We start from the raw sequence: 27919 nt of genomic DNA on the forward strand, positions 1-27919 counted from the left end.
AACAGGTTCGGGTTGTAGTCATGCAAATGAAAAATAAAACTACATAAAAACATGGTCGAACTACAGAGAGACTCTGTGCAACCTCCTCCCATCTTCCTTGGCACAATAACCCAAATGGAAGCCTTTATGAACCACTGATGGGAGCAGAGTGCGTCTTATAATGCACAGCCGTCCGTGCACACTACTACATTTCCAGCTAATCAGAAGCGCGCAGTTGCAGAAAGGAGAGCGGTTGCCAAGGCAGCCACCAATCTCCCCTCCCCCTTCTCCCATCGTTCCTCATTCCCGTTTATTATCGGCAGAGGTCGCATGGCAGAGGGAAGTCCAACCACTTCTGTACTGGAACCAATGCAAGAATATGCACCTCCATAACAAAGCCTGTATGGATTCCTGAGAGCAGTGAGAAAACAGAGGCTGCACATGTAGGCAATGGGCTGCTGTTCAGCCGTAGAAAAAAAATCTAAAAAAGAGAGGACCTAAGTTGGAGGTTTGCTTTTATTTGTTCTGGAACAACGGGATAGTTTTGCCAACACGTGTGTATCCATGAAATTTGTTCTCTCCGTTTTGAGTGAGTGAGTGAGTGTTTCGCATCCTGGTGCGGGGCTCTGGAGAGGACTGCGCATCATCAGAGTTGGTGCCGAAGTTCGGCCGCGAACGGATGTGAGGGAAGAGTGTACAGAGTAAAACTCCCCCACTTCTTTTTTGTCTCTCCTGCTTCGGCGTTGTGTTTGCTGAGACAATAGTGAGTCAAAGACGCTGAAAGTGATTTCATGCCTTCAGTCTCGCACAACCTGAGATGGACGTGAGATTTTACCCTGCGCCCCCGGCAAATGTGGGTTCATGCTCCCTACCGACTGATCCAAGTTGTCTGAGCTCGTTGGACTATTACCACTCGAACAAGGTAAATAACAAACCGTGTTGCCTCGTGCATTGAAATGCTTAATATGTCACCTGTCTCTCTCTATGAGCAAATACAGTCTGCAACATTCACGCAATGCAAACGCATGCTTTGCTATCCACGGGCGCTCACTTACCCCAAACACACAGCACACTTTCCAAAAAAAAAATGTGTCAGCAAATAAAGTGCCCTGGTTTTAATTCAGTCTGGAACGAGAGACGGGATTTGTATTCACTGTCACTTTAGAATGAAACCTACAATCATTCTAGTTTGCTGTTGAAAGAAAATGTGTAGGGCAACTTTTTTCCTCCAACCAACATGGTTATTATGCTATTTTTTGTGCAGTTGTGTTTCGCACAAAGCTGGCATTAAGTGTCCCACCCGATGTGAAATACCAGAGGCTGTATAGAATCCATACTGTCCCACTCTGCTCTCTAGCTGCTCCAACATTATCTTCCCTCTCAATGATTTCTTATAGCTTACATGGTTTTCCGCTGGGAGTTCAACGATTAAATAGATGTGTGCCAGTAATGTACTGTTAATTACTTTGTAAGGAGACACCACAGAGTCCGACTGGTACAAGTATCACTCTTTTCTCTCTCTCTCTGTTTGACACCCCGCGGCTTTTGGCTTGTGACCTGCACTGACTCCATTGCAAGTGCGCAGGTGGCATTTAAAACAGCTTTATGAATATTTTGCAGTCTTGACATTTTCCAAGAAAAACATAAATCATCAACCCTTTGAGAAAAACAACCAGTGCTTACTAATCCTATAATAAATAACTGAAAGGATGGAGAGAAATCTCTAGATGTATTGCCATAAGCGATCAAAACACCACAAAGTAAGATAAGGTCACAGCAAAACTACTGAGTACCAAAAACACAATATATACCCTGTGGAAATACTAGGAAAACTATTTTAAACTGTTTAATTAAAAGAGATCCAATATTGTTACCAGCATCTCAGCCATCTGCAATCACACAATTAGACTTGTTGTTGTCACTTACCTTGGAATATTACAAATCAACTGGCTCTTGATGTTGACCGGCTGCTCTAGATAGAGATAAAGTTATTTGGCTCTCACAGAAAGATGGCTTTTAGGTATGACAATGAGGGGAATAATACACAGTTGGGGATGTTTGTCTTTCATTGTGTGGGCAATGGAAAGTCTCTGTAACCGAACGGAACATTCCAGTTATCAACTGAAAAGATCATCTCCCAATTTAGATCTTTAAAAAATGGAACAAAAACAATGATCTGGTAGCACGAAGATCAACTCGCATTTGATCACAGATGAAATAAGGTATATACAAAACATTTACTGATAAGGCAGATTTACACCTGTGACACACAAATGGACTCATATAATTGTCTCCTCCACACAGGCTATCTTTTTGTAGGTCAAATGAATTAGGATCATCCTCCAGGCGGATAATCTCAAGAATATTCTGATATTCACACACTGCATGGATCCTGGAAACAAAGCCACTAGATATTAAATTTTATAAAATGCTATCACAAGGGAGAAAGTGATACAAACTACTGTCACTGATACAAAAGCGTGGCACCCCTCAAAATTACAAGTGTTCATTTGAATTATTGAAATCCCTCCACTCCCTTTGCTTGAGGGAGTGGGGGCTCTTTCCACATGAGGAGGTATAATTTGCTGTCATCACATGTGTAACACTAACTACCTTCACTAGCAATGCAAATGAGGCCTGGGAGCAGCAGGGATCACTTGGTGTCCTGTTAACACAGTGCACAGGGTCAAGTTCCTCTCCTCAAACGCTTGTCAAACTGGCTGTGGCACTAATAGACATCCGATTTGTTATAGGTACTGTATCTATGGATAAGATCTGTCTGCTGCTAATCATCTCTGACAGCTAATTCTGCCCAGGTCTCTTTCTGAAGCAGTGTGGAGACAAAAGGCTAATCATAGCATTAAGGTCAATTGGCTTGCATATTCATCATGTGGATATTTTGGCTTGTAGCTAAATTTGTCGTTGTGTTTGTTGGCTTCTAGTTTATCTTAAGAATATTCAGTTGGGATAAAATTATTGGAAAAGAGTCAAAATACTCTGAATAAAAAGAAGCTTCTGGTTAGATGGTTGCAATTTGGCAACCATGTTGAGATTTAGCACCATTGCTCCTTTCTGGCGGCTCCAGTATTCTTGTTTAAAAAAAAGGAAGCAATTCACAGCCTGAAAAAAACTCCTCTCTCTCCTTTAATCGCTGTGAAATTAACAGTTTTAATCGGAATCACACACAAGTTGAAGTGGATAAAATGAGCATGTGCTGGTATTTTAGCTTTATAGTCTGTTTATTTGCAAACCTGTCTTTTGTGCCACTGACTCACTCTGGATGCTGTGCGTCGACACAACCTTAGTTTGAGTAATTATCAAGTTTATGTTACTTCCAGAGAACACATGTGCTGCTGTGCTGCTGTCATGCTTTCAGCTTTTGTCACACTGCTCATTTGGAGCTGCAGCTTGTTTCATTCATAATAGTTTATGCATGCTGCTTTTGAATGTATTCTTTTTTTTTTTACCTCATTTAATGGGCTAATATTTACTGTGATCAGCAATCACTGCATGAACCATTTCCGTTACTTTTGGCAGCGTTCACCATGATCAACAAAAACGTCTTGCGATGAGAAAATGTGAACCCTTTCCCAGCCAATGTTTGTCATTGACGAGTCCTTGAACAACATGAATCACTCTGCTTGCCAAATCAGTTTGTGCTGTAATCACTGAGAAGTTCAGAATTGAAAAATAGAAAAAGGTGAAGAACGCAAAGAAAGCAATGCATAAAATGAGCAGACAAGGTACTTCAGGCGCAGATTGAGATGATTCAGAAAGATCCATAAATAACCCTAAAGATTTCTACTTCAATACTTTTAATACTCACTTTATTTCACTGTGAGTGTGTGTGTGTTTCTCTTATTACTATGGTGTTCTCCCACAGCCGAGGAGAAATGACACAGAATAATACCATTATAACAGCTTTGTGCTCTGATGGTAATATTACACTGTGCTGTGTTTTAATGCTGTCTGCTGCCTCACAGATTGTAGGGTACATATACTACTCACATATACTGTGCAAATACAATACAAATTTATACTTTATGTATTGTAGAAAGCATTGAAAGTTTAAAAATGCATTTTGTCTTACACAACATGTACAACTGTAATTGTCGTTTGTCCGGCACTTTAAGTTTGCTCTGTGAAATGGGAACACAGTGTCTGCTCCTTTATTTGAATACCTTAATCAAACAGTGCTGGCTGCTGCCGCTGCTGAGGTGAGGTGCTGCATACAGTATAGCAATAGCATAGAGTGCAGAGAGAGTAGGCCCTGTGTTTATACACCCAGGCCCCACCCAGCTCATATATCCTCCCAACAACTGATATCTGCCTAGATAGGGCATGACTGAAGAGCTGGCTTTGTTAGTTGGTGGTCTCCTCTGCCTCAGATAAGCTGGGCTATGATGCGCTCCATTTGAATGCCTTATCTCAGTTTTATTATTTTATTACAGGACTAGCTGGTGTATGCTGTGCAAAGGTTTGATTACTTTGCATTGACATATTTAGTCGGTTTCCATCATCATCCATAAGTGAAACAAGCCCTTCAATAAACACAGACATATTTATTGTTTGGCTAAATGTACAATGGTTATTTTTAGTACCTCAAGTACTTTAACATTGTTGTGACACATTAACCCGTCCTTGTAATGCAGGCTATAGTATATGTTCATGTTGAGTGGTGTTGTCGCTATTAGCTAATGCAAAACTCTGTGGCATGTGACAGAGAGGCAGAAAGGGAGAATCAAAGGATGAGTAAGAGTCAAATGGGTTGAAGTAATCAGTGGCCCAGTATGGGGACAGTGTGTGTGTGTGTGTGTGTGTGTGTGTGTGTGTATGGGGACAGTGTGTGTGTGTGCGTGTGTTCATGTGTGTGTGCTAACTCGGGGTCATTCAGGCGTTTTGCTGACTACGGAATCACAATCACAATTGCTTTCATAGCCCCGTGCAGAGGAAGGCCATGCATACCACAGTAAGGGCCAGTGACACACAGTGAGCAGGGGCAGAGCAAAAACATCCACTAAATCATATTCTCCCTGCCCTGACACATGGAGGAGATTTTTAATAGGGATTCTGAATATTTGAAATCATTTCAATAAACTGGAATTGGCTCTGACATTGGCTGAGTCACAGAGCCTGCATATGGCACAAAGGTTTTTTGCCTTATAATTTTATTTTCACGTAGGTGAGTGTGTAAAAAGTCTTTTGCACAACCAACCACAAGTTGTCTACGTCTGTTTTTTGTGACTTTTTTGTGGGGATGTAAAAATAAATAATATTAATATATTAATATTGATGAAAGGTAATAAGAAACGTAATGCCGCAATATCACATATAGCTTTTTCACCACTTAAATGCCACTGTGTCTCTTTGTTTAGCCTTTAAATGCAGTGTTTGATGTAGGTTATGAGAGTGACAGTATGAATGTATGTGTGTGGTGGTGGCAGTGGTGGGGGCTACCCATGTGCTAATTATTGGCCCTGGCAGTGCTAAACTACTTCCTCGTTGGTGGGTACCAGTGCGTCCCCCTCAGCGTCTGTTACCATAATTAAGACCAGCCGCCCCACTGTAGTGTGCTTACATTAGTCAGCCATTAGTCAGCCTGGGCCTTCCCATGGGGCCGTGCGATGGCATTCTCATTCTTACTGCAGAAGAAGAAAGAAAAAGAAACCGCACCAGGACCTGCTGCAGAGTAGGCCCCTGGGTGTTTAGTTAAATGTTGATTATGTTTGTAAATGGATGACAGCGTGGTAAAATTGATGCGCAAATAATGCAGCACTATCTATCTATCTATCTATCTATCTATCTATCTATCTATTATCTATCTATCTATCTATCTATCTATCTATCTATCTATCTATCTATCTATCTATCTATCTATCTATCTATCTATCTAGTCTAGGCTTTGGTTTGAGGTTTGTCATCTCTTGTAATAATTAAGCATGCATTGTTGCAGCTATATTTCTGTTTTTCTAGTGGTTTAACCTCAGTTGCACTGACAAGATGATTGGAGCTTTGAGATCACCATTATGTGTTTTTAATACATTTTAATTTATGGGGTAACTTCCAAGTAACTCCAATTTTTATTTTGTTAAACAACAGAAAACAAACGAAAACCCAGAGAGGACAATTGGGAAAGTTACAATATACTTATACCCCTGATATTGTACATCTAAGCTAGTACAGAACCAGGCAAGTGTTTCAGTGCTGACAGTAAACAAATGTTGACAAATGGGAAGGAGTGTACTGTAAGAGAGTATATAGTCCATGTATAAGGGATGATACAAAAAATGTTTCTCTGTTTTGTATAATTGAAAATAAAAATTGATAAAAGTCATTAGAATAAATAATAATCACAGCCCTATATAAATACAGCATGCCTACTGTAGGCCGACTGTATGTAATCACATATGTATGAATATATGTATGTATGTGTGTATGTATTCACATATGTATTGTGTGTACATTATGTATGTACTGTATGTATGTATGTGCATATCTACTGTGTGTACAGTATGTACTGTGCTGTATGTATGTATGTATGTATGTATGTACATCTGTACTATGTGTAGAGTATGTATATACTGTGCTGTATGTACTGTATGTATGTATGTATGCATGGAAGAGGCTGGAAACTGGACAAACATTACCAGTTGTCCCAGCTTCCTGAGGTATGTCCTGTGCAAACACCATGGGCCATGGTATAAGCTCCTTGCCAGGGATTTAAGGCTCTTTCCCTCCCTTGTTTTCACTGAATATCCTTAACAAATATTATCAGCCTGGTGTCAGTGCCATGTTTTCACTGCGGCCTGAAGGTACAGAGCCCAGAGTTCAACTTATTGTCCACTAACACATAAACAGTGCATGTAAAGTAGAATGATCTGAAAGGACAAAGTTTAAATAGTAGTTTTCTGACTGTGTAGATCAATCTTAATCTCTTGGGAGATAGATGATCAATCAGATTACTTTTTTAGGTTGCCATCAACTGGCAGATTTTTGACTTCTAACCTGAGCACTGGTGTCTTTCATTAATTCACTGGCATGCATTGATTTGGACTGTGAGAGGTTTCCACTTGAGGAAGACAGGGTTGATAAATCTATATGATCCTGAATTTGCAGTCTTTCCTCTTTCCCCAGCTGTGACTGTCTCGCCTTGTCCCTTGTCTGTCAGGAGCATGTGTTTATTATGTGTGACATATTTAGCAGGCAGATATAATTGCCTGTGCAAGGCTGTAATCGTCTGCGTCCAATTCAGTCAGTAGAGACTGCGGGAGCCCACAGAGCCACAGAGGTAATCAAACTCATTCTTCCTCTTTGAGAGCTAATGATGAGCTCCATGATCGTTTAAAATGGGCCAAGAGAAAAGTGTGACAGAAATTACAGTGGTAATTCTATGGTTTTAGTTCTTGCAATGCTATTATCTTTGGTTTAAGACATGGGAATCACCTAAAACAGAGAGAAATGGAGAAGTTGCTGTAGAGTTTTAAAAAGAAGAATCATAGAGATAGATGTTGCTAAAGAAAAAGTGAGGTAGAGAGGTTAGAGGAGACTTGTGGGTTGAGAAAAGGGAGTGAATGAGTGATGTCGCTAAGAAAAACAAACAGAAGAAAGAAAGTAGAATTTTGGAAATCATGACATACAGTTCATACGGTCAATGGTGTTATGCTATCGAGGACTCCGTCTCTCTCTTAACTACAGCAGGCTTCAACAACCTTATAGCAGCTCTGGATGGTTAACACAGGAAAGGGAAACTTTTTATAGAATTGTTAATAACACAGTAGACAGTAGTGAAAAACCATAGCCTAAAGCAGCACTTACTGGCACAACCCACGTGAACCAAGCAAGTATATGTGTATGTGTGTGTATATGCATGCTTTAGTGTGGGTTGCTGGCACCTTAGCAGTGGTGGAAGAAGTATTCAGATCCTTTACTTCAGTAAAAGTAGCAGAAACTGTAGAAAACTCTTTTCCAAGTAAAGTAGCTTAGTGTGTGTGTGTGTGTTTGTGTGTGTGTGTGTTTGTGTGTGTGTGTGTGTGTGTGTGTGTGTGTGTGTGTGTGTGTGTGTGTGTGTGTGTGTGTGCACGCATCCAGTATGGAATCAGATCAGAGTGTAGTGTATGTGAAAGAGTAAAAGTTAAAGGCTAAAGAGAACTTGGTCTTGACTTGATTAATCAGGGGAGTGATTTAAAGGGTAATTTTACCCAAATTACAAAAACATTTCACCTCTAGTTGGACGGTTTTATTTACCCAGGTGCTGCCAGAGCAATACAATGAAGGTGTATTGAAATTTGCAATGAAAAATGACCTATAAAGAATTACACAGCAACATGTTTTTGAAAATCTGGACTATTTTTAGAAGAAAGTTGCTCCAGTGATCCAATAATCTAAAGTGATGTTGTTGTGTTATTTTAAAATGCTGTGTGCACCACAAATGCAGTTACAGTCACCTCTGTTTTATTGTGGTGGCAGCATAACTCTCAGAGATGATAATCTTAAAACCTGTTTAAATAAAACCCAAACTATCTGCATGGGTAAGTAAGAAAATATACCTTTAATCTTAATGTTGTTACCCAGAGAATGAAGAAGTACCTTGTTGGGCTTTTGTTCTGTTTGTAGGGCTGCAACTAATGATTTAGTTTGGTCCAAAAATGTCAGACATTTCTTATAAATATTAATGGCAATTTCTAATAATGCTTGGTGACGTCATCACATTTCTTTTTGTGTCCCCTCAACAGTCCAAATCACAACAATACTCAGTTTACTATCACATAAAAAAAGAAAAGCAGCAAACTGTACCTATTGCTGCAGTTAAACAACAACAGGTACAGTTAGGCCAGTTACTTAGCAAAGGCATCAGAAATGTCATAACCAGGAACAAATGTTTGCGGCAGCCGGACAGGGAAAGGGAGTGAAAACTGAGAGATGGTCATGTTTTATTAAGCCTGATAATGCAGCCTAATCTGTGGTTCGGGTTACTTTGTGGGTAATTAGAGATCATGTCGTATGCCTGGCCTGCTGAAAATTTGCACTCCGCCCTAATCCCCTCCTATACGCCTTTCACCCGCCACCTCCCTTCTTCTCTCTCTTCATTCTCTCCCTCACTTACAAAAAACCCAACATGCTTCCAAATGAGCTGACTTCCTGTCAGGAAAGTGAACAGATAAACAAACATGGCAGCTATACTTCAGGTAGCTAGTCATCAGAAAGTGTATACCTTGCTGTAAGATACTTGGAAATGTGCTTATGTGCTTAGAATTCAATTAGAGGAAGATGACAGTGGAGCACTTTGTGGTTTGCTTTGTGGAACTTGTTAGATGAATGACTAATGCCTCCTGGCAAGTGCCCCAGGTTTACTATTACCAAAACAATGGCACTTGATACAGAGCACTGTAGCCTTGGTTTTCACACAGACAGGAGCTCAGGCTGCTGTTTTCTTTTGAACCCTAAATGCTGACTGCCCATTCATGCAACATCCCCAGAACACAGCGACCCACACAAAGGAAATTCTCAACTGACACGTTGACTTGTTGAAAAAACAAAAAAACAGCTTCTTTCATCGCTCATTGTCCCCAATTTTTCCATTGTTAAAAACTGAGAAAAATGTCCCTTTATCTGTATCTAGATTCGGCTATCACCAAGTGTAAAACAGTAGGCATGTTTACATACGCAGTTATATAATTACTCGGATTATGACAGCAACTCCATTAAAATGTCTAAAATAATGATGCAATCTGGTACAGTTTCAGAGCAAAAGCATCAGCCGCCACCCACCATAAACTCGAGAAACTATACGGCTGCCATGACTGGATGAAACACAGTTTAAATTCTAACTCACTGAGTTGAATGCAGTGTTTCCCCTACAATCTTTGTCACGCCTGGTGGTTTGAGCTAAAAATCCCCTATACATAAAAGAAGACATGAAAGCAATAATTAAACAAACCATATAGAAACAGTATGCATTTATCTCCTCTGCATCTTAGTGTCACTCATAAAACCTCATCCTACAGTATGCACTATATGAGTCATTGAAGAAAGTGAATTAGTAAACCATTTGAATCTTAACACTATGAGTACACAGTATTGTCAGACACCTGCCACAAATAATAAACAGTACTGTGGCATTGGACTCACAATTGGAGATTAAAGCATAGTAATTCATAGGGATATGTGTTCATATTGCTGTCATGAAGGAAACAAGCTTTCATACCGCTCATATAGCATCAGGCATTACATTTGCATAAAAATTTAGCAAAATGCAAAACTGAGCTATATTCAAAGCATTCAAGTTAGGGCTGGGAGATATAGCAAATTAAGAGTAGCCCTCCTTCCCTGGTACAGAGTCATTTTACAATTATGTTTTTGTTTTTTGTGTCTGCAAAATAAACAAGTGCAAACTAAGTGAGTAGTCAGTTTTGGCTAAAAAAGAATTTGATTTTGTAAAGAACCTAAAACTTCTTAAAAGTAAAATGTTTGTAGAGGTAGCAGAAAACCAAACAAAGTAAACAAATGCATGTGTAAACAAGTGTATTTCTCTATACAATAAGAAATAACTTATAATATTTTTGCTCCCTTTCGAATGTTTTTCATATGGGGCAATGGGGGCCAAAGACGACATGATTGATTGTTGACCTCAGCTCACGTCAGTTTGAGGTCTGGGGAATTTTGACATCTACTGTATAATTTCCTGTTTCGCCTGGTTTGATTGCTGAAATCTCATTACCGCACACAACATGCTCAATTTTAATTTGTCATCAAGTTCAACAGAGTTTTAAAACCCGTGCTACAGACCCAGACGTTCCAAGTTGAAAGTGCTTTAATGTTAAGCATCTAAATACCCTCATGTATTCCTGCTAATATTGCAAAAATCTAAAAAAATGTTGCATCATTATGTAGGAATTTTCTTCACATCTGTCAATATGCGTTACATTAACACACATCTTTTTGGACTATTATCTCTGTACATTGCATATTCTTTTTATTCTTAATATTGTGAACCTTTGCACATCCCCTAGAATATATTCTTATATATATATATATATATATATATATATATATATTATATTCACTGTACATATTTGAAAAAGATGTACATGGCATTTGTTATAATATTTTTTAATTGTATTTTATTGTTTTTTATTCTATATTATTGTTTCTTGTCTATTCACCAATACAACAAAGCACATTTTTTGTATTAGAAAACCTACTTCGCAATAACAGGATTCTGATTCTGAATATGTGATAGTCATTTTTTCACATTGATGAAACTGTGTACAAACTTTAACCACAAACATGAGGCATCATTGTGGGCCAATAGTTGCAATGATTGGATGGAAGTGATAACACAACAATCCCAACTTGCCCAATTAGAACTGCACAAGTTTCAAACAAATTGTGAACACTGCATGACTAATCACACAAACACAAACATACACTCACACACATGCGCGTGCGCACACACACACACACACACACACACACACACACACACACACACACACACACACACAAAAAAAAAAGTCATATACACTCACTCACTCACTTTTATACCTCTGAATCCCCCACCATCCAAACACACACACACACACACACACACACACACACACACACACACACACACACACACACACACACACACACACACACACACACATACACTTCTCATATAGCTTTAAGGCATTTCATTTCCTCTCTTCCTATGACAACATCACAATATAATGGGACACAGTGTCACGTGACAAGAGTCAAACAAAAGTCCATGGAGCGATCAAATCGTTCCCTCTGTCTCTCTCTAGCTTGAAGGGCAGAACGGTCAGTCGTTACATAAACTACGGTTGGTTCAATTACAGAAAAATGTGCTTTGTGTCCTTGTCATAAGCAGAGTGATGAACCACCAGACGATTTTGATAAAATACCTTGCTTTCTGTGCTCACTCTGTCCATGGAAACAAACTGTAGTGAGGCTAAGATACTTCATTCAAGTTTGATGCTAAATTGAAGTTATTGGTCCACATGTATTTGCAGCTTAAATGGCTACATGGGGCTGCACTATAAAAGAGAGTCCCATCCTGACCAGTAGAGATGCCATAGAGCTGGAATATTTGCACCCCTCCATCTGTAAGAAGGGACAAACCAAAACTGAAGTAAGCAGTTTCCCAAACAAGGACACCATTAGCCTCTCTCATCCCATTTGGTATGCTTTGGAAGAAAGGATCACAGACCAGCAGGGTTACACTAACATTTTGCATGTAGTTTATAATAGTTCAGTAAAGTTAAAGGTACCATGGCATGAAAATTTCACTTTATGAGTTTTTTTTGCATTAATATGCGTTCCCCCAGGCTGCCTATGGTCCCTAAGTGGCTAGAAATGGCGATAGGTGTAAACTGAGCCCCGGGTATCCTGCTCTGCCTTTGAGAAAATGAAAGCTCAGATGGGCCGATCTGGAATCTTCTCCTTATGAGGTCATAAGGAGCAAGGTTACCTCCCCCTTTCTTTGCTTTGCCTGCCCAGAGAATTTGGCCCACCCATGAGAGAGAGACATCGTGGCTTTCAAACAAGCAAAGTGGCAGTTGGTCAAGGCCACACCCTCACTCTTCACCTTGCCCCCACCTATCTCCTCCTCAATAGCTACAGACACAGAAATCGCACATACTAAGGAAAGCTCATTGTGGGACTGGCTCTAGTGGCTGTATTTCTGCACCAAGGCTGAATTTTGGCAAAGAGACTTCAGATACAGTATAAGGGGACCAATAAGGTCTATATAAAAGCATCCAAAGAGCACCATGTCATGGGACCTTTAAAGTTACTTCTTAAAAATTTAGAACAAGCAGCATCTCTAATATCACAACACCTTCTCACAGCCACACTTTATTAACCCACTTCTGTCTGACTTGATTTTTCCGTTATACAGTAGCAGATAATTCTTCATTTATTCATTTGTTGTGGCTGACCCTCACTCCAGGTGTTCGCTGTGTGCTCCAGCACAGTACAATCGCACAGTTTTCAGATGAGCCTGTAATTAAGTAATCTTGGAGCCTTGAGAGTGCAACTATAGCGCACTGAGCTGAGACCAATCTGCCACTAATTGTCCCGAGTTCTAATTTCTAATGGAATAAGAGCCAGAGGGAATGCAGCTTAATGAGATGCAGTTACTGTGTATGTGTGTTCTTTTATCTGTTTACTGTAACCGCTATTGGCCCTGGTGAATAGAGAAACAAGAGTGAGTAAAACAAGATGTTCCGTTCTGATTTTGTTCCCTCATTTCTGTTTATTCTACAAAGCACTCAGGATGTCTCTGTCTTTCCAAACTGTAAATGTACACACACTAAATGGTAAATGTACCCTAAAATAAGTACCATAATTGATTGTACATCGACAACAGAGTCAAAACACGCCTTTTAGCGATGCATACTCCCTATTATACAAACTGGGGGCACCCTCTCTTAATAACTGTGTAACAATGGAGAGACACTTCCAAAAGTGAGAAGTGCTTTTGCCCTTGGCACTCAATGCTGTCCTATTGCTCAGACAAGCATGGTTGTAGACTGGAACTGGAAATGTTGTTTACATAGCCTTGGGAGTGTTTGTGTCATGATTTAGATTCCAGGCATTTCAACATCCAAATAAATCAGTTTAGACTTCTAAGGACAAGTAAACCCTTCAAAAGAAGAGATGGGCCAGCTGTGTTTAAAATCTGTAAGGTAGTTTTATCTCGAGCAATTTAGTTTTCAGTTATTATAACCAAAGGAATTGGCTGGGGTCAAAGTTCACAGAGCATATATGCTTTTTTAGTATATTGACAATAGGGATGCTTATCTTTTATTTACGGTTAGATATTGCCTTTGCCATGTTGTGCCATGTCCATTTTGAGTATTATTGCACTCCATTAGGACTGACTTACACAAGCAAAAACTTTGGCAGCAAAAATGTTTAAAAAAAAAAACAGCTACATGAGCACCCCTGAAGACATGTATCTTTCAAACACTTTGGTGACTTCACTGTAATTTTTCTACCTTATCACTTCTGAGTGTAGTTTGCTTTTGCAGTCGACTCAAGGCCCTTCCTCTTATTGTTTCAATATGTCAGAGCATTGTTTGAATGAGGTCACCCATTACCGATCTGGCCTGGGGCCAGCTTGACTTCAGCTGATTTAATTGAATCTACGACATGAGTCAAATTCAAACAAGCAGAGACTGCTTTGCAATGACAGCCTCATTACTCCACATTAAGAACTCATTTCACAATGCATTGTGACTTTGGGCTTGACAAATGGTGAAAAGGGATGAAATCATATAAGTGAGTACATTTTGGAAGGGTACTCTTGAAATGCTCTGGCTGACAATACTCCAGTGCTGTACATATATTATAGGAAAGCCACAAAAAAAGAAATATGATCTTACTGCTATTTTGTATAAGTTAATGTGAATGCCTTTTGGGTTAGAGTGTTGCCATGTTTGCCGTCTGCAGTAATGGAATGACATTCAATGCCATTTTCCCTTTTAAATGGGATTTTTGTCAAAGCGTTATGAATTCAACCTGCCTTGTCACTCAAGCCACAGACAGTGCTGACAGAGGAGAAAATATGCGAAAGAAACCTTTCACTGCAGATTTTACTGTTAGCTGTGAGCAGACCAAATAATGACGCCTTTATCATGTTGATGGCACAACAAACAAAGGCGGCTTTCTTGTGACCACAAGGCGTGATATCAGGCATTATAATGAAATACATTATGTATATAACACATACGCAACATTCATAGCATATCAGCTGTGTGCTAGCTGCATTTCAGCATTTCATCAGCTCCAACCTCAACTAAATTTCTCAATTAAACACGCATTCTTTGAGAGCCACTGGCAGCACGGCCAGAGCTTGCGGGGGAAAAAAAAACGTACAGCAGGCTCAACGTGCCAGGGCCTCCCTTCACAATAGGGAAGGAAATGTTGAGACTGTGAGGGCTGTGGAGTGGAGATATGGCAGTGTTTGCTAAGGGCTAGGTATCGGGCACAAAAACAAACATGGCCGCCCTTAATGAGCCTGTTTGCCTGCCAAAGGTAAAGACAGCTGTTGTCTCTCGCCACAATGGAGCGCTACGGAGCACAGAGGAGCACTCTTCGTCCCCATAGTAACGCTCACCTTGTGTGTATTCAAGAGGGAACTTATTAAGTCCTCTTACAGATAATTACTGAGTAAAATGTAAATTGTGAGGCCACACGGCACTTTCATACGGTCCGACTGTGCAATAAAAAGGTTTATTAAGCAAGTCTTGTCTTGTGAATGCTAAAAGTGATGTAATTGGACTGTTTGAGGGGTCATACTGGAGATAAATCTCTCAAAAATCTCTTCCGGTAAATAAAAAGTGGCTTCTCAAAAGGACTCTAATGCACGGGGATATAGGCAAAGTGGGGGTTACTGAAACCTGGAAAAGCACTTTTCTCCTGTATGAGAAAATTAATACATTCGAGCTGTGCCTGTCCGACTGAATCAGCACTGACAGCTTGCTGCACTCCACGGCTAATTTTAGAGTTAAGAATGAGTGAGATGACTGTACAAGCATTTTGTTGAGTGGAGAGCAGCCAGTAAGAAACTGCAAACATTAAAGGTCCAACTGTCAATTGCATCAGGGCGGCTTCTGTTGAAACAAAGCCCTCCCAGCCCCCAACGCTTTCCTGCCATTGTTAACAGTACATTTGAGTTATTGAAGGCATGGCATTTTTCTTTCCATTATTATACTGACTTCTGACAAAAGGACTGACAATGTCACAGACATAGTTTTATATTGGATGAATAAGTATGCTGTGTAAGGACTTATTTTTTAAGTCAGACAAGCCTGTTTGTTACATATGAAATTAACAGAGCATAGACAATAACTGAGAAATATCTCACTTGATTATAAAAAGAAAACACACGTATGAAGACATTTACCTTCGATGAAAGAAAAGTGTTTGCTGTTCAGTCCAGCCTGACATGATTTTGAGTGTTAAAAAGCATGATTGAAGACATTTGGATCATACAAAGATTGCTTTTACTCTCAGTGTTTGATTGGTTAAGATTGACTTTGCTACTTAAGTTAGAGTTAACTTTGATATTGCAACAGTGAAAGACTGGAAATCATGCTCTTGAATTAGGTGTTAACTATTCCACAGAACTAATGCAGGTCTAAGATAATGTTTGAAGATTATGGGAATCTTATTCATAAAAAAAAAAAAAAACTTGGAAGATATATCCATTTTACCTAATTTTTTGACGGCATTCATTGTACACTTTTTTATTATCTTGTGAAAAAAACGTTATAACATTACAATTAGATTGCGGTTGTCAGATGACTGGCATTGTGGTGCTGTAAAAGCTCAATGCACATTTCCTGTTTGACAATTTAAACAAGACGCCACATAACTTAACCACTGCAGTAGTGTGACTGGGTTCAAAATGTCTCTGACCACACGTTTGACAACAAAGGTCATGGCGCATGGTTACTAGTGATATGACTGTATGGCATTCTCTTTCCTACATAGTTGCATTAACACCACACATTGCATGTGACTGCTCCTCTTTGGTAATGCTGCTGAGGCAGCAATCTATGGGTACAATTGGTGTTTTCTGCTGTGCAAGGAAGCAATAGGATGTAGAAAATGGTTTTACCTTCTTTGGCAAGGTGTGACCTGACATGATAATGGAATTAATTATATCATGACAATAGATACACAGTCCAGGAATATATGTGCAAAATGGAGTTTTATGTATACAAAGATTTCTCTGAGGTAGAAATTGTGTTACACCTTATTGGATGGAGCTAAGGAACCACTCAGACCTGGTGAAGTAATAATGCTTTTTGTTAACTGGAAAAAGTGCAACTCCAACTATTTTAATCTTTCCAGGTTAGGTGTTAGCTTATTTGACTACCCGCTAAGCTTCTTAAGTCAGAAATGTCATGTTGATATATATATTTCTAATGATAGAACAGTTTGTATTTTTTAATTTAGATTTACCACTTTGCTGTTCAGTTTTGTGAGTTACATACAGTGCAACGTAGGAAAGCTTTTTGCACACCTCTTTTGTCAGGCAGGTGCGTAGGATGTGACCTTTGTAGCAGATCAGGAGCTTAGAAAGAATCCCGCACACTGACCATTACGCAAGCAATAATTTATTTAGAAAATACAACGGTTTCGGTCTTAGACCATTATCAGGTAAAGTGAGTTACATACAGTAACAACAGAAGCTTTTTGCACCTATACATTGAAACTTAACAACAAGGTAAGATAATGCCTTCATAGCTGCTTTGCCTCTAAGAAATGCCAGTATAACTAAGCCTACAACAATCTCTAATTAATGAACCATTACGAGAAACAGTGCTTTTTGCAGTTATTTTTGCAGCTCTCTGCATTGTTACGACTAGGCCTATGTCTGCTATTTTCACCCACAACATCATCATCTTTTTGTCAGAAACGTTTGGCTTGCTGCATGTCTCCCAGGCTGTAATCTGTTAGCACTTGCCCTATTTGTTTGCAGCAGTGTCTTTCAATTAAACAGCAGGGCCAGTTTCTTCAGAGATTTTGTTTTCAAGTGACTCCCCAGAGAGGGAGCAGAGGAAATGGCTGAACACATCAGACACATTCGTCTTCTCTGCTTAGTTACCTTGCAGGGGGAAGATGGTGATACCCATTTCCCCCACTAATGTGTTTGCTTTACACCCTATGCCAAGTGTCAACATGCAGCTTCTTGACAGTCATTTTTCATTTGGAGCAAGTAGCTAGGCTGAATAAGCCAGGGCATAGCACTGCTTTTGCTTTTCCCCTTCTTTTATCAGCCAGTTTCTGTTTTTAAGGTGGCAAACTTCTAACATGTTTAGGGTTAAAAGTGCACTATTCAGAGATTATTAGTTAATAGCCTTGGCTTGTTGTTGATTGAGAATAAAAAGCCAATTATCATAATAGGATATGGGACATAATGACAGAATTAAATGAGTGTGACAGACACACAATAAGCCTGCTCTGTCATCGCCTTCGCCCAGCTCCCTTATTAGAATTAATCTAGCCTAATTAAAAATGCAAATGGCTCAAAGTCATTGACGGGAGTTTACATGTTTTTATAACATTTAACTGATTTAATTACATGGAAAATGAAATGGTGGGCTGTGCGATTGAATTTTTTTTCCATAGTCACCCTCCTGCCGGTTGCCACAGAGAAATGAATATTCTCTCATGCCAGGAAGAGAAGGTAATGAGATTAGTTCTCTCCCTCTCTCTGTTTCTCGCTTCATCTCTACCTTTCAGAAGCTGATGGTTTGGTTCATCGAACCAAGAAGAGCTGTTTTATTGTTATCACTGAAAACATTTTATCTTGGTCTCAAAAGCACCTACTGTATTGTGTGGGCTGAGAGCTTCACAACATTTAAGGAGTTTCCTCCTACTCTGTATCATTTTAAAAGACCACTATATGATTTATAGCTGGGCAAAAACAACATTCAGATACTTCCTGGTGTTGTTTTTCATACTCAAACAGCCATGTACAGGAAGGATCAGAGGTCTTAACAGACAGATTTAATTGTCTAAAGGTAAATACATTCTGTATAGCCTGCAGCAAGCTGTGAATGTGCAAGACGTGCTTTGACATTTTTCAGTTTAACTCCAGGAAGGTGTTTCTCCCTTGACAGAAATGTGTCACATTACATGAAAAGCAAAGCAAACATTTGAACTTGAATTTCTGCAAGATTAAATCGTTTGCAGAAGCAAAACATGATCACATTTTGTTGTGCATCTTGCTGCAAGCTCAGTATAAAAAAAGTGTCCCCTTAAATCCGTCATCGCTTTTTATACACTCACACAGTATATTGCACACAATGACCTGTTTGAGTGAGACCAGCCAGTTCCTGTTTTCAGACTTCATGCCAGTAAAGGTTTCAGACTATATTCAGACTGTGGAGTGCACCATGTACTGTGAGCTTGTTAAAAGTGCAGATGGATAGTTTTGCTTACTTGAAACATGCTTGGTGTTTTTGCACCTTTCAGCCGTGGTCGTAAAAACCCGCTAGCATGCGGTGGACATCCTGTGGGGGAGGAAATTGATTTCGCTGGGTTTGTTTGTTCTAGACCAACAGGCGTCATGCATTGTTTGGTTATTTTCTTTATTTCTTTACATTTCAGCCTTATTGTTTTATTAGTATATTAAAAATATTGTATGGCTGTTATGACTTTACAGCTGTTTCAAAATAGTTTTATTTAAGCCAGTATGATGTTTTTTCCCCAATCATAAACGGTCTACAACATGCAAGAGAAGGCATTTGGAAGTGACAGAACGTTTTTATATGTGATTCATGTGAATGGGCCAGATTTTCTGTTTTGATCTTGATGTGCTGTGTCTATGCCTCTGTTACACCATTTCCCAACCACCTAGCACCTAGCCTTACATCATTATCAGCAATGCAGTTATTCAACGTGTAATACAGAGATGTCAATGTCAAGCTAAAAGAGGTTTGAGATTGTGAACACGCTGTTAAAAAAAAAGCTTTTATTTAAAGACCATTTATTTTGCAGCAGGAAAAAGACATACAGATATAAAACTTTGTGTTGACAGGACAGGATCAATTCCAACTGTGTGTCCGTACATCAGCTCAATGTGTTGAAATGGAAAGTGTGCTATCGATCTGTGTGCATTAGTGTTCTACAGTAACATAAGCAATGAGTGGCAGAACAAAAGAGGCACTGTGCGTCAAGCTGGAGAGGAGGTGCAGTACAAAGAGGACAGTCAACTTCATGCAGTCTTTTGGCATTTCAGTGTTTATCATTTTAAGCCAGCTTATATTTGTCTTTCATGAAATCATTTTACTGTCATATACATCTGGAACTGATTTGGGATAGTTTTAAATATATAGGCCTATTAGACTGTTTTGCCCTGCAGAAAGAGAGGTTATTAAAGTACATTGTCGTGCTGCAAAAAATATGATACAGCTTGACATTGAAAAGCTAAGAAAGCAACTGAAGCCAGCTGTAATAGAGGTCAGGCAACATAGTTACATCCTAGAAATCAAGTCGCTCATTTATATCTCCACGAGCTGCTCTCACACACAACTGGATCGTCAAATGAGCCTGGAAAGCATACATCCTGCGCTGATATTCCTCCTCTTCTAACTCATAATTTCCCTCAAGGGACAAAACACAATTACTCCATTGTGCCACACAGTACAATATATCACATTCTGCACATTTCAGCTAGAGAAAAGATGCAGTGTTGTGTTGGGGCATATGGCATCATGATAAATATGCTTTAGTGGAGAGAGGGTGGGGCTAGGGGGTTCACTGTCAGGGCACAAATTGAATGAACTTTAGCGCAGTAATTGGATTAGTGAATTGTAAACAAAGGCTTATTTATGTAAATATCCTAATCTCAGGGGCCTGGATTTTTTTTACTATACTTTAACCCAATATTTCTGTGTAGTATGTTAACATATCTTAAGAGCAAGGTGTAAAAAGCAAAATAAAGATGTCAAGGCCACACTACCTAAGAAATGGAGACAAAGATCTTGACCACATCTGAGAGGGAGACAGTTAGACAGACAGGGAGACAGGGTCTTTTCGTTTAACCATACCTACACACTGATGACAGGAAACGTGGTGGTGACAAAGAATACCCTGAGATGCCACACGGAGGGGTAAAAATAGGCCATTTGGCACGAGAGTCATCAAGCGAGGGAGTGAAGAAGAAACAGGGGAAAGATTTTGCACAGTGTCTTCTTGTAGGGACTTTCTTCTGCAGGCCCAAGATAAGAAACTATACTCTTTAATGTTGGCAAGTTGTTAGATCAATCTTATTTTTGCTTTTTTCGTTTTCTGACAGAGAGGCGCGGCAGAAGAAAAAAACTCCCCAGTTAATCAACAAAGGAACTATGAACACCTTCCTCTTTTGAGAGTTTACAGTATGCACCTCCTACACCTTCACAGTTAGAAAAGCTGCCCACTTTACCCATTACCACCTTAAATGTGTTACACATCTCATGTCTCAACAGTGCCAGTAATATCCCCTCTTATTGTTGACCAAGGAAAAACCCACATTTGTTGTTGATTTCAAAGGTGATCACAGCTTGTCTAAACCAGTCTCTCAATGCCGGTTAAGATCATGCTTCTTCTTGTGTCAAACACTATAGGCTCCCTCTAGCAGACTGCTTTATGCATGGATACCTGAAAAGACTTGAACCCTGAACCCAAAGCAGTTTTTCAAGTAATAAAAAACGGTTTTGCATGGTAAAAGAAAAATAGGCTACAATCTATTTCTTAACTGCTAGTTAACTTGCTAGTCCTTATTTTGCACTAACAAAGCGCATTTTAAGGTCTTTTTTTCTGCTAAGTTTGTAGCTCTCTGCTTGATGGTGTTCACAGCGTAGAGCAAGGGTCAGCAACCTAAGGCGCGCGTGCCAGTGCCACCATCGGCACAGGGTTGCTTAAGCAATGGCACACTAGCAACAAGTGTGCAGGATAGTTTTTTGGAAATGTTGATGTGTCCTCTCATCCGCTACCAAAATGACCTCTTCAGCCATTGGCAGGAGCACAGCCTGTTGTTTACGGTAGTTTGATTGACTTTTCCCCATCCACATTCTGCGAAGACGCGTCTTACTCCTAGATCTGCTTTTGATTGGTTAGTACTCGTTGCCTTCTTCACAGAAGGTGGCGCGAAGGAACACAAATCTGCCTAAGCAGGCGCGATGACGGCTGGCTTAATGCTAACACTGATTAACAAGAACATTTTAAAATGGCACTTTATATTAAAAAGGTTGCCGACCCCTGGCGTAGAGCTACATGACACATCCCACCACAGTGGCGGTTCTACATTGAATTACACCCTATTAGATCTCGTGTTTGTTGAGTTAAAACCGAATTATTGTTGTATAAGCATACCAAGCATCATAGCAAAAAGGCAAACAAATGTAAGAGTTATACCCACCAATTAACAATAGCCAGTGGTGTAGTCTAATGTATTGTAGTGGGTATATTGTACTGTATGTATGGGCCAGGATCCGGGGCCGTATCATAGTGGGGGGTCTGGGTATCCGCCCCCAGGAACATTTTGAGCATCAAAGACTTCATTTCCTGCATTCTGACACACTTTTATGCACCAATTTACAGTGGAAATACCTTTAATTAGCCTATGTGAAGAAGAAAAAACTGATGACAATTAAAAATATTTAAAAAATAATAATACAAAGTATGTTGTTACATGTCATTGAGACGGAGCTGCTCGAAGCTCAAGGGAATTATCATCACGGCGTTTAAACTGTGAAATTACGAGAAAATTAAGAAGAAATAGCGAAGAAAGCGGCAAAAGAAAAGGGCCCTTACAGGGAGAAACTTACTACAAAAAACTGCGTATACCTGCGTATCACGTAGACTACACCACTGACATTAGCCATTCTTTCATGACATGGATACTGTAATCATACAGCCAGAACATAGTTGCATACCTTTATCTTTTGCTTGTTTCTCCTCTTTTTCTTTTCGTTTTTTTCTAAATAATTCTAAATAAACGCTCGGATATACGCTCCACTGACAGCTGTAGACTTGTGTCTGTCGCAGAGACGCGCAAGAGGTTCCATGACAGTGGCTGCATGTGTCCACGACAATGCACGCAACATCTTGGCTGTGCGACCAGTACAAGTCTGCAGCAAGTCCGAAGAGATCCCTTCCTGATGTGCTTTCACTGATTGGGGGACAAAATCCACAATCCTCGTTCTGACCAAAAAAACGTATAACATAAAAATGAAGTGCCCTTAACTCATAGACATATGCAGCTTGTGACAGGCAGACTCTGCTTTATATACAGTGGGTACGGAAAGTATTCAGACCCCTTTAAATTTTCCACTCTTTGTTTCACTGCAGCCATTTGCTAAAATCAAAAAAGTAAATTTTATTTCTCATTACACTCAGCATCCCATCATGACAGAAAAAAACAGAAATGTAGAAATTTTTGCAAATTTATTAAAAAAGAAAAACTGAAATATCACATGGTCATAAGTATTCAGACCCTTTGCTCAGTATTGAGTAGAAACACCCTTTTGAGCTAGTACAGCCATGAGTCTTCTTGGGAATGATGCAACACGTTTTTCACACCTGGATTTGGGGATCCTCTGCCATTCTTCCTTGCGGATCCTCTCCAGTTCCGTCAGGTTGAATGATGAACGTTGGTGGACAGCCATTTTCAGGTCTCTCCAGAGATGCTCAATTGGGTTTAGGTCAGGGCTCTGGCTGGGCCAGTCAAGAATGGTCACAGAGTTGTTCCGAAGCCACTCCTTTGTTCTTTTAGCTGTGTGCTTAGGGTCATCATCTTGTTGGAAGGTGAACCTTCGGCCCAGGCTGAGGTCCTGAGCACTCTGGATGAGGTTTTCTTCCAGGATATCTCTGTACTTGGCCGCATTCATCTTTCCTTCAATTGCAACCAGTCGTCCTATCCCTGCAGCTGAAAAACACCCTGGTCATAAGTATTCAGACCCTTTGCTGTGACACTCATATTTAACTCACATGCTGTCCATTTCTTCTGATCCTCTTTGAGATGGTTCTACTCCTTCATTGGAGTCCTGCTGTGTTTAATTAAACTGATTGGACTTAGGACATAGGAAAGGCACATACCTGTCTATATACACAGATCTGGCCAAGGTTACAAAAGAATTTATGCAGCACTCAAGGTTCCTAAGAGCACAGTGGCCTCCATAATCCTTAAATGGAAGAAGTTTGGGACGACCCGAACTCTTCCTAGACCTGGCCGTCCAGCCAGGTCTAGGAAGGGAGAAGAGGGAGAAGAGCCTTGGTGAGAGAGGTAAAGAAGAACCCAAAGATCACTGTGGCTGAGCTCCAGAGATGCAGTAGGGAGATGGGAGAAAGTTCAACAAAGTCAACTATCACTGCAGCCCTCCACCATTTGGGGCTTTATGGAAGAGTGGCCCGACAGAAGCCTTTCCTCAGTGCAAGACATATGAAAGCCCGCATAGAGTTTGCCAAAAAAACACATGAAGGACTCCCAGACAATGAGAAATAAGATTCTCTGGTCTGATGAGACCAAGATTGAACTTTTGGCGTTAATTCTAAGCGGTATGTGTGGAGAAAACCAGGTACTGCTCATCACCTGCCCAATACAATCCCAATAGTGAAACATGGTGGTGGCAGCATCATGCTGTGGGGGTGTTTTTCAGCTGCAGGGATAGGACGACTGGTTGCAATTGAAGGAAAGATGAATGCGGCCAAGTACAGAGATATCCTGGAAGAAAACCTCATCCAGAGTGCTCAGGACCTCAGCCTGGGCCGAAGGTTCACCTTCCAACAAGATGATGACCCTAAGCACACAGCTAAAAGAACAAAGGAGTGGCTTCGGAACAACTCTGTGACCATTCTTGACTGGCCCAGCCAGAGCCCTGACCTAAACCCAATTGAGCATCTCTGGAGAGACCTGAAAATGGCTGTCCACCAACGTTCATCATTCAACCTGACGGAACTGGAGAGGATCCGCAAGGAAGAATGGCAGAGGATCCCCAAATCCAGGTGTGAAAAACGTGTTGCATCATTCCCAAGAAGACTCATGGCTGTACTAGCTCAAAAGGGTGTTTCTACTCAATACTGAGCAAAGGGTCTGAATACTTATGACCATGTGATATTTCAGTTTTTCTTTTTTAATAAATTTGCAAAAATTTCTACATTTCTGTTTTTTTCTGTCAAGATGGGGTGCTGAGTGTAAATTAATGATAAATAAAATGAACTTTTTTGATTTTAGCAAATGGCTGCAATGAAACAAAGAGTGAAACATTTAAAGGGGTCTGAATACTTTCCGTACCCACTGTAAAGGTGTTATAAAACAATAACTTTGATATGCAAGCCCTTCTATATAATGATTGTGTACAGAACTACTGGTTTTGTGTGAACAGAGATGACCCAGTGTGTACCCATCTGGTTCAAATAGTCAAGTAACTCATATTCAGTATCCTGTATCGTCCACCAGGTTTATGTCTGACAGATGTGTAAGCAACAGTCAAGCTAGCCACCCAGTCAAAGTCCGCTCTTGGCCCTTGAGGAATGAAAAACGATGTGTCCTCACACCTGCCCCTCCTCTGCATATCTGCTTATTCATTTGGGCCGCTCATTAAAGGGTAATTACCTGTAATTAGTGAATCATGTCGCTTTAATGAAGATATTGAAAGCTGTTGGAGCCAGAAGAGCTGGCCTTAATTCTGAGTGATGTTCAATATTAGCGGCAGACAGGAATTCAATAATAACGGACAGATTAACGAAATATTAGCATTTAGCTGGTGCCATAGGTGGCTTGTATTGTGTTTATATTCCATATTCATTTTCAATTCTATTGGCGTCAACACCTGGCTCTGGAGGGCAAGTACGTGTTACTGTATCCGAGCAGGCTAATGGGCACGATGAAGATGTAGCTGTGTATGTCAAAGTACGTCTGTGTGTGTGTGTATGGTGCTTTCGCTGGCGAGTGTAATGCTTGCTCTAATGTGTGCTCTGCTGAGTGTGTGTGTGTGTGTGTGTGTGTGTGTGTGTGTGTGTGTGTTGTGTGTGTGAGAGAGTGTGTGTGTGTGTGTGTGTGTGTGTGGGTTCCCTGGCGGCGTGGTGAGTGTTTAATCTGGCCCGGTGGCGTGCCGTTGGCCCGGCTAATCACAGTGTGTCTGTAGGAGTGGGCTGAGCCAGGGGAGCACGCCGTCGCTAACAGCGCCTGACAGACTCATTAGAGAGACCTGGCACTGAGCTTGCAAGGCACACACACACACACACACACACACACACACACACACACACACACACACACACACACACACACAGAAAGATACACACTCAAACACTTTGAAACACACACAGTGGGAAAGGCACTCAGGCTCAACTGTACAGACATTGGGATAAATTCACACACTCACACATCTCTTTTTTTTGGGACGTTCTTGCACACACACTCATTCATATAATCATTCATAGACAAGTGTGTGCGGTTTCTATCTCTTTCCCACACACGTACAAACACACACACACGCTCAGTGCTCCACGTGTGAGAACAAGGCAGGCGGTGACCCCTCGCAGTCGCAGCCCAAACACAGACAAGAGCCGAGAGAGCATCTGGGAAAAAGAGGAGGGAGGGGGGATGGAGGGTGGGAAAAAACTAGGCGAAGAGGTGGAGTGGAGTGGAGAGAAGGGAAATGTCTGAGGCAGCAATGCTTTCTGCCATTCAAATGCTCTATTTAGACAGGCAAATGACATTTTCAAAGGCTAATTATCTGCAGTCATGAGATAACTTGCACCCTGTCTAAACCCTTAAGACTGTATAAAGCTAGTATGTTGGAACTGTATCGAATGTAGGCTGTATTTACAAGTACTGTTAGAATGAGAAGGGTTAGACTAGGGTTAGATCATCTTTTTTTATTCTGTGTGAAAATTAAAGTAAAAAACTAATAATTTTATAGGATAAGGTAGAATGACATTTAGCAAAATTTGACAAACTACTTTGACAAAAAACTTAGGACTTGCTTGCATTGCTCTCACAGCGAGGTTAATTGCAGCTCAGCTGCAGCAGAGCCAAGTGGAAACATTAGGTTCGGCTGAATAACAGGTGAATGCAAAGCAGGTCAATACGTAGTCAAGTGTGGGCCTGCCAGCTGTTCACTCCCTCTGCTCTGCCACCGCACAATGGTGACACACACACACACACACACACATAGATGTTTATGCTTTGCACATAAATAACAGGGGCAGTGTTAAACATGTAAACAAGCAAGCAGAAATATATAATTTTATGTATTTCTCTCATTTAATTTCTATTCAGTGAAGCATATACGGAGTAAAGTAAATAATACATTAAAAAAGTAGTGATACACAGTACATTAACAACTGATAACACTTGAAGGATAAAGCTGGAGTTGTTTATATATTTTTTAATTATTTTTAACAAATCCCATGAAAAGACCAAAACAATAAGCAGAAAGACACTAAAATGCTCCACAGATAATTCTCTGTGGGGTTGTGTCTATGAGCGACCCCCTTTCCAAAGTATACAAAGTCTTTTGATTGTTTGTTCATATGAAAAATTCCTTAGAGCAGCTTTTTGCAAAATGAAACTATGTACTGTATTTGTGATTTATTTTTAAAGAGTCATTTTTAAATGGTGTGGCTGAGTGCCACATACAGGGTAGGGAAGGTGGTAAGTATTAAGAGATGAACTTTTCATTGAAAATATAATATCAGCCTTACCCTCTAACACTTTAAAAAACTGAAAAATCTTGCATAAATCAAGAAGAAACTAGAAAATCCTACACAAACGTAGGCCTTGCTGTATGACAAGAAGTTATACTGTATATTCTCCTGCCAGATCTACCAGATGTCTCTTTCTCTTTTTATTTTTCTCACTTTCTCAGCTACACTTCTCCTTAACTTTCATACACTAACCTCCTTGTCAGGATTTTTAATCTAGCCTGGTAGTCGTAACTGTTACAAGTTTCGCTGACAACTTAGTTTCACCTAAAAGCCAAATCAAACTGTCTTTAATTTTCTCTTTTCTCTACCTGTGTGCCTTTCCTTGTAACCGATACCACACACACACACACACACACTCACACACACTCTGTTTCTCTCTCTCTTAATAGCTGTTTTGCTCTCCTCTCTCCCCCATTTTCTCTCTCACTCTTCTCCATCACAAGGCTATGACATTGAGGGAATGTGATGTGATGTATTGTAGTGAATAATGTATTCTGCGAGGATTGTACAGAGTGCGTAGAGCAGATGGCAGCAGGTTGATCTCGATGTGTGTGTGTGTGTGTGTGTGTGTGTGTGTTTAATGATGACAGCGTGTGTGTGACGTGCGTATGAGCATGTGTGTGTGTGTGTGTGTGTGTCTGTATCTGTGTGTGTGTTTGCTCACCCAGAATGGGGGAGGGGACGGAGGAGAAAAAAGGGGGGAGGGAGAGAGAGTGGGGGT

At 40.3% G+C, this 27919-nt stretch overlaps 1 protein-coding gene across 3 annotated transcripts in view; it reads left to right on the forward strand.

The window, feature by feature from the left end:
• Positions 1-283: 283 nt before the first annotated feature.
• LOC120559115 (TOX high mobility group box family member 2-like) overlaps positions 284-27919 on the forward strand; it is an 81183-nt gene continuing 53547 nt past the window's right edge. For all 3 annotated transcript variants that reach the window (XM_039800571.1, XM_039800572.1, XM_039800573.1), the window contains exon 1: positions 284-901. In XM_039800571.1, coding sequence (XP_039656505.1) covers positions 797-901 — 105 coding nt within the window. In that variant the 5' untranslated portion in view covers positions 284-796. The remainder of the gene's footprint in view (positions 902-27919) is intronic.

The sequence above is a fragment of the Perca fluviatilis genome, chromosome 5, assembly GCF_010015445.1.
Source record: "Perca fluviatilis chromosome 5, GENO_Pfluv_1.0, whole genome shotgun sequence".
NCBI lineage: Eukaryota > Metazoa > Chordata > Actinopteri > Perciformes > Percidae > Perca > Perca fluviatilis.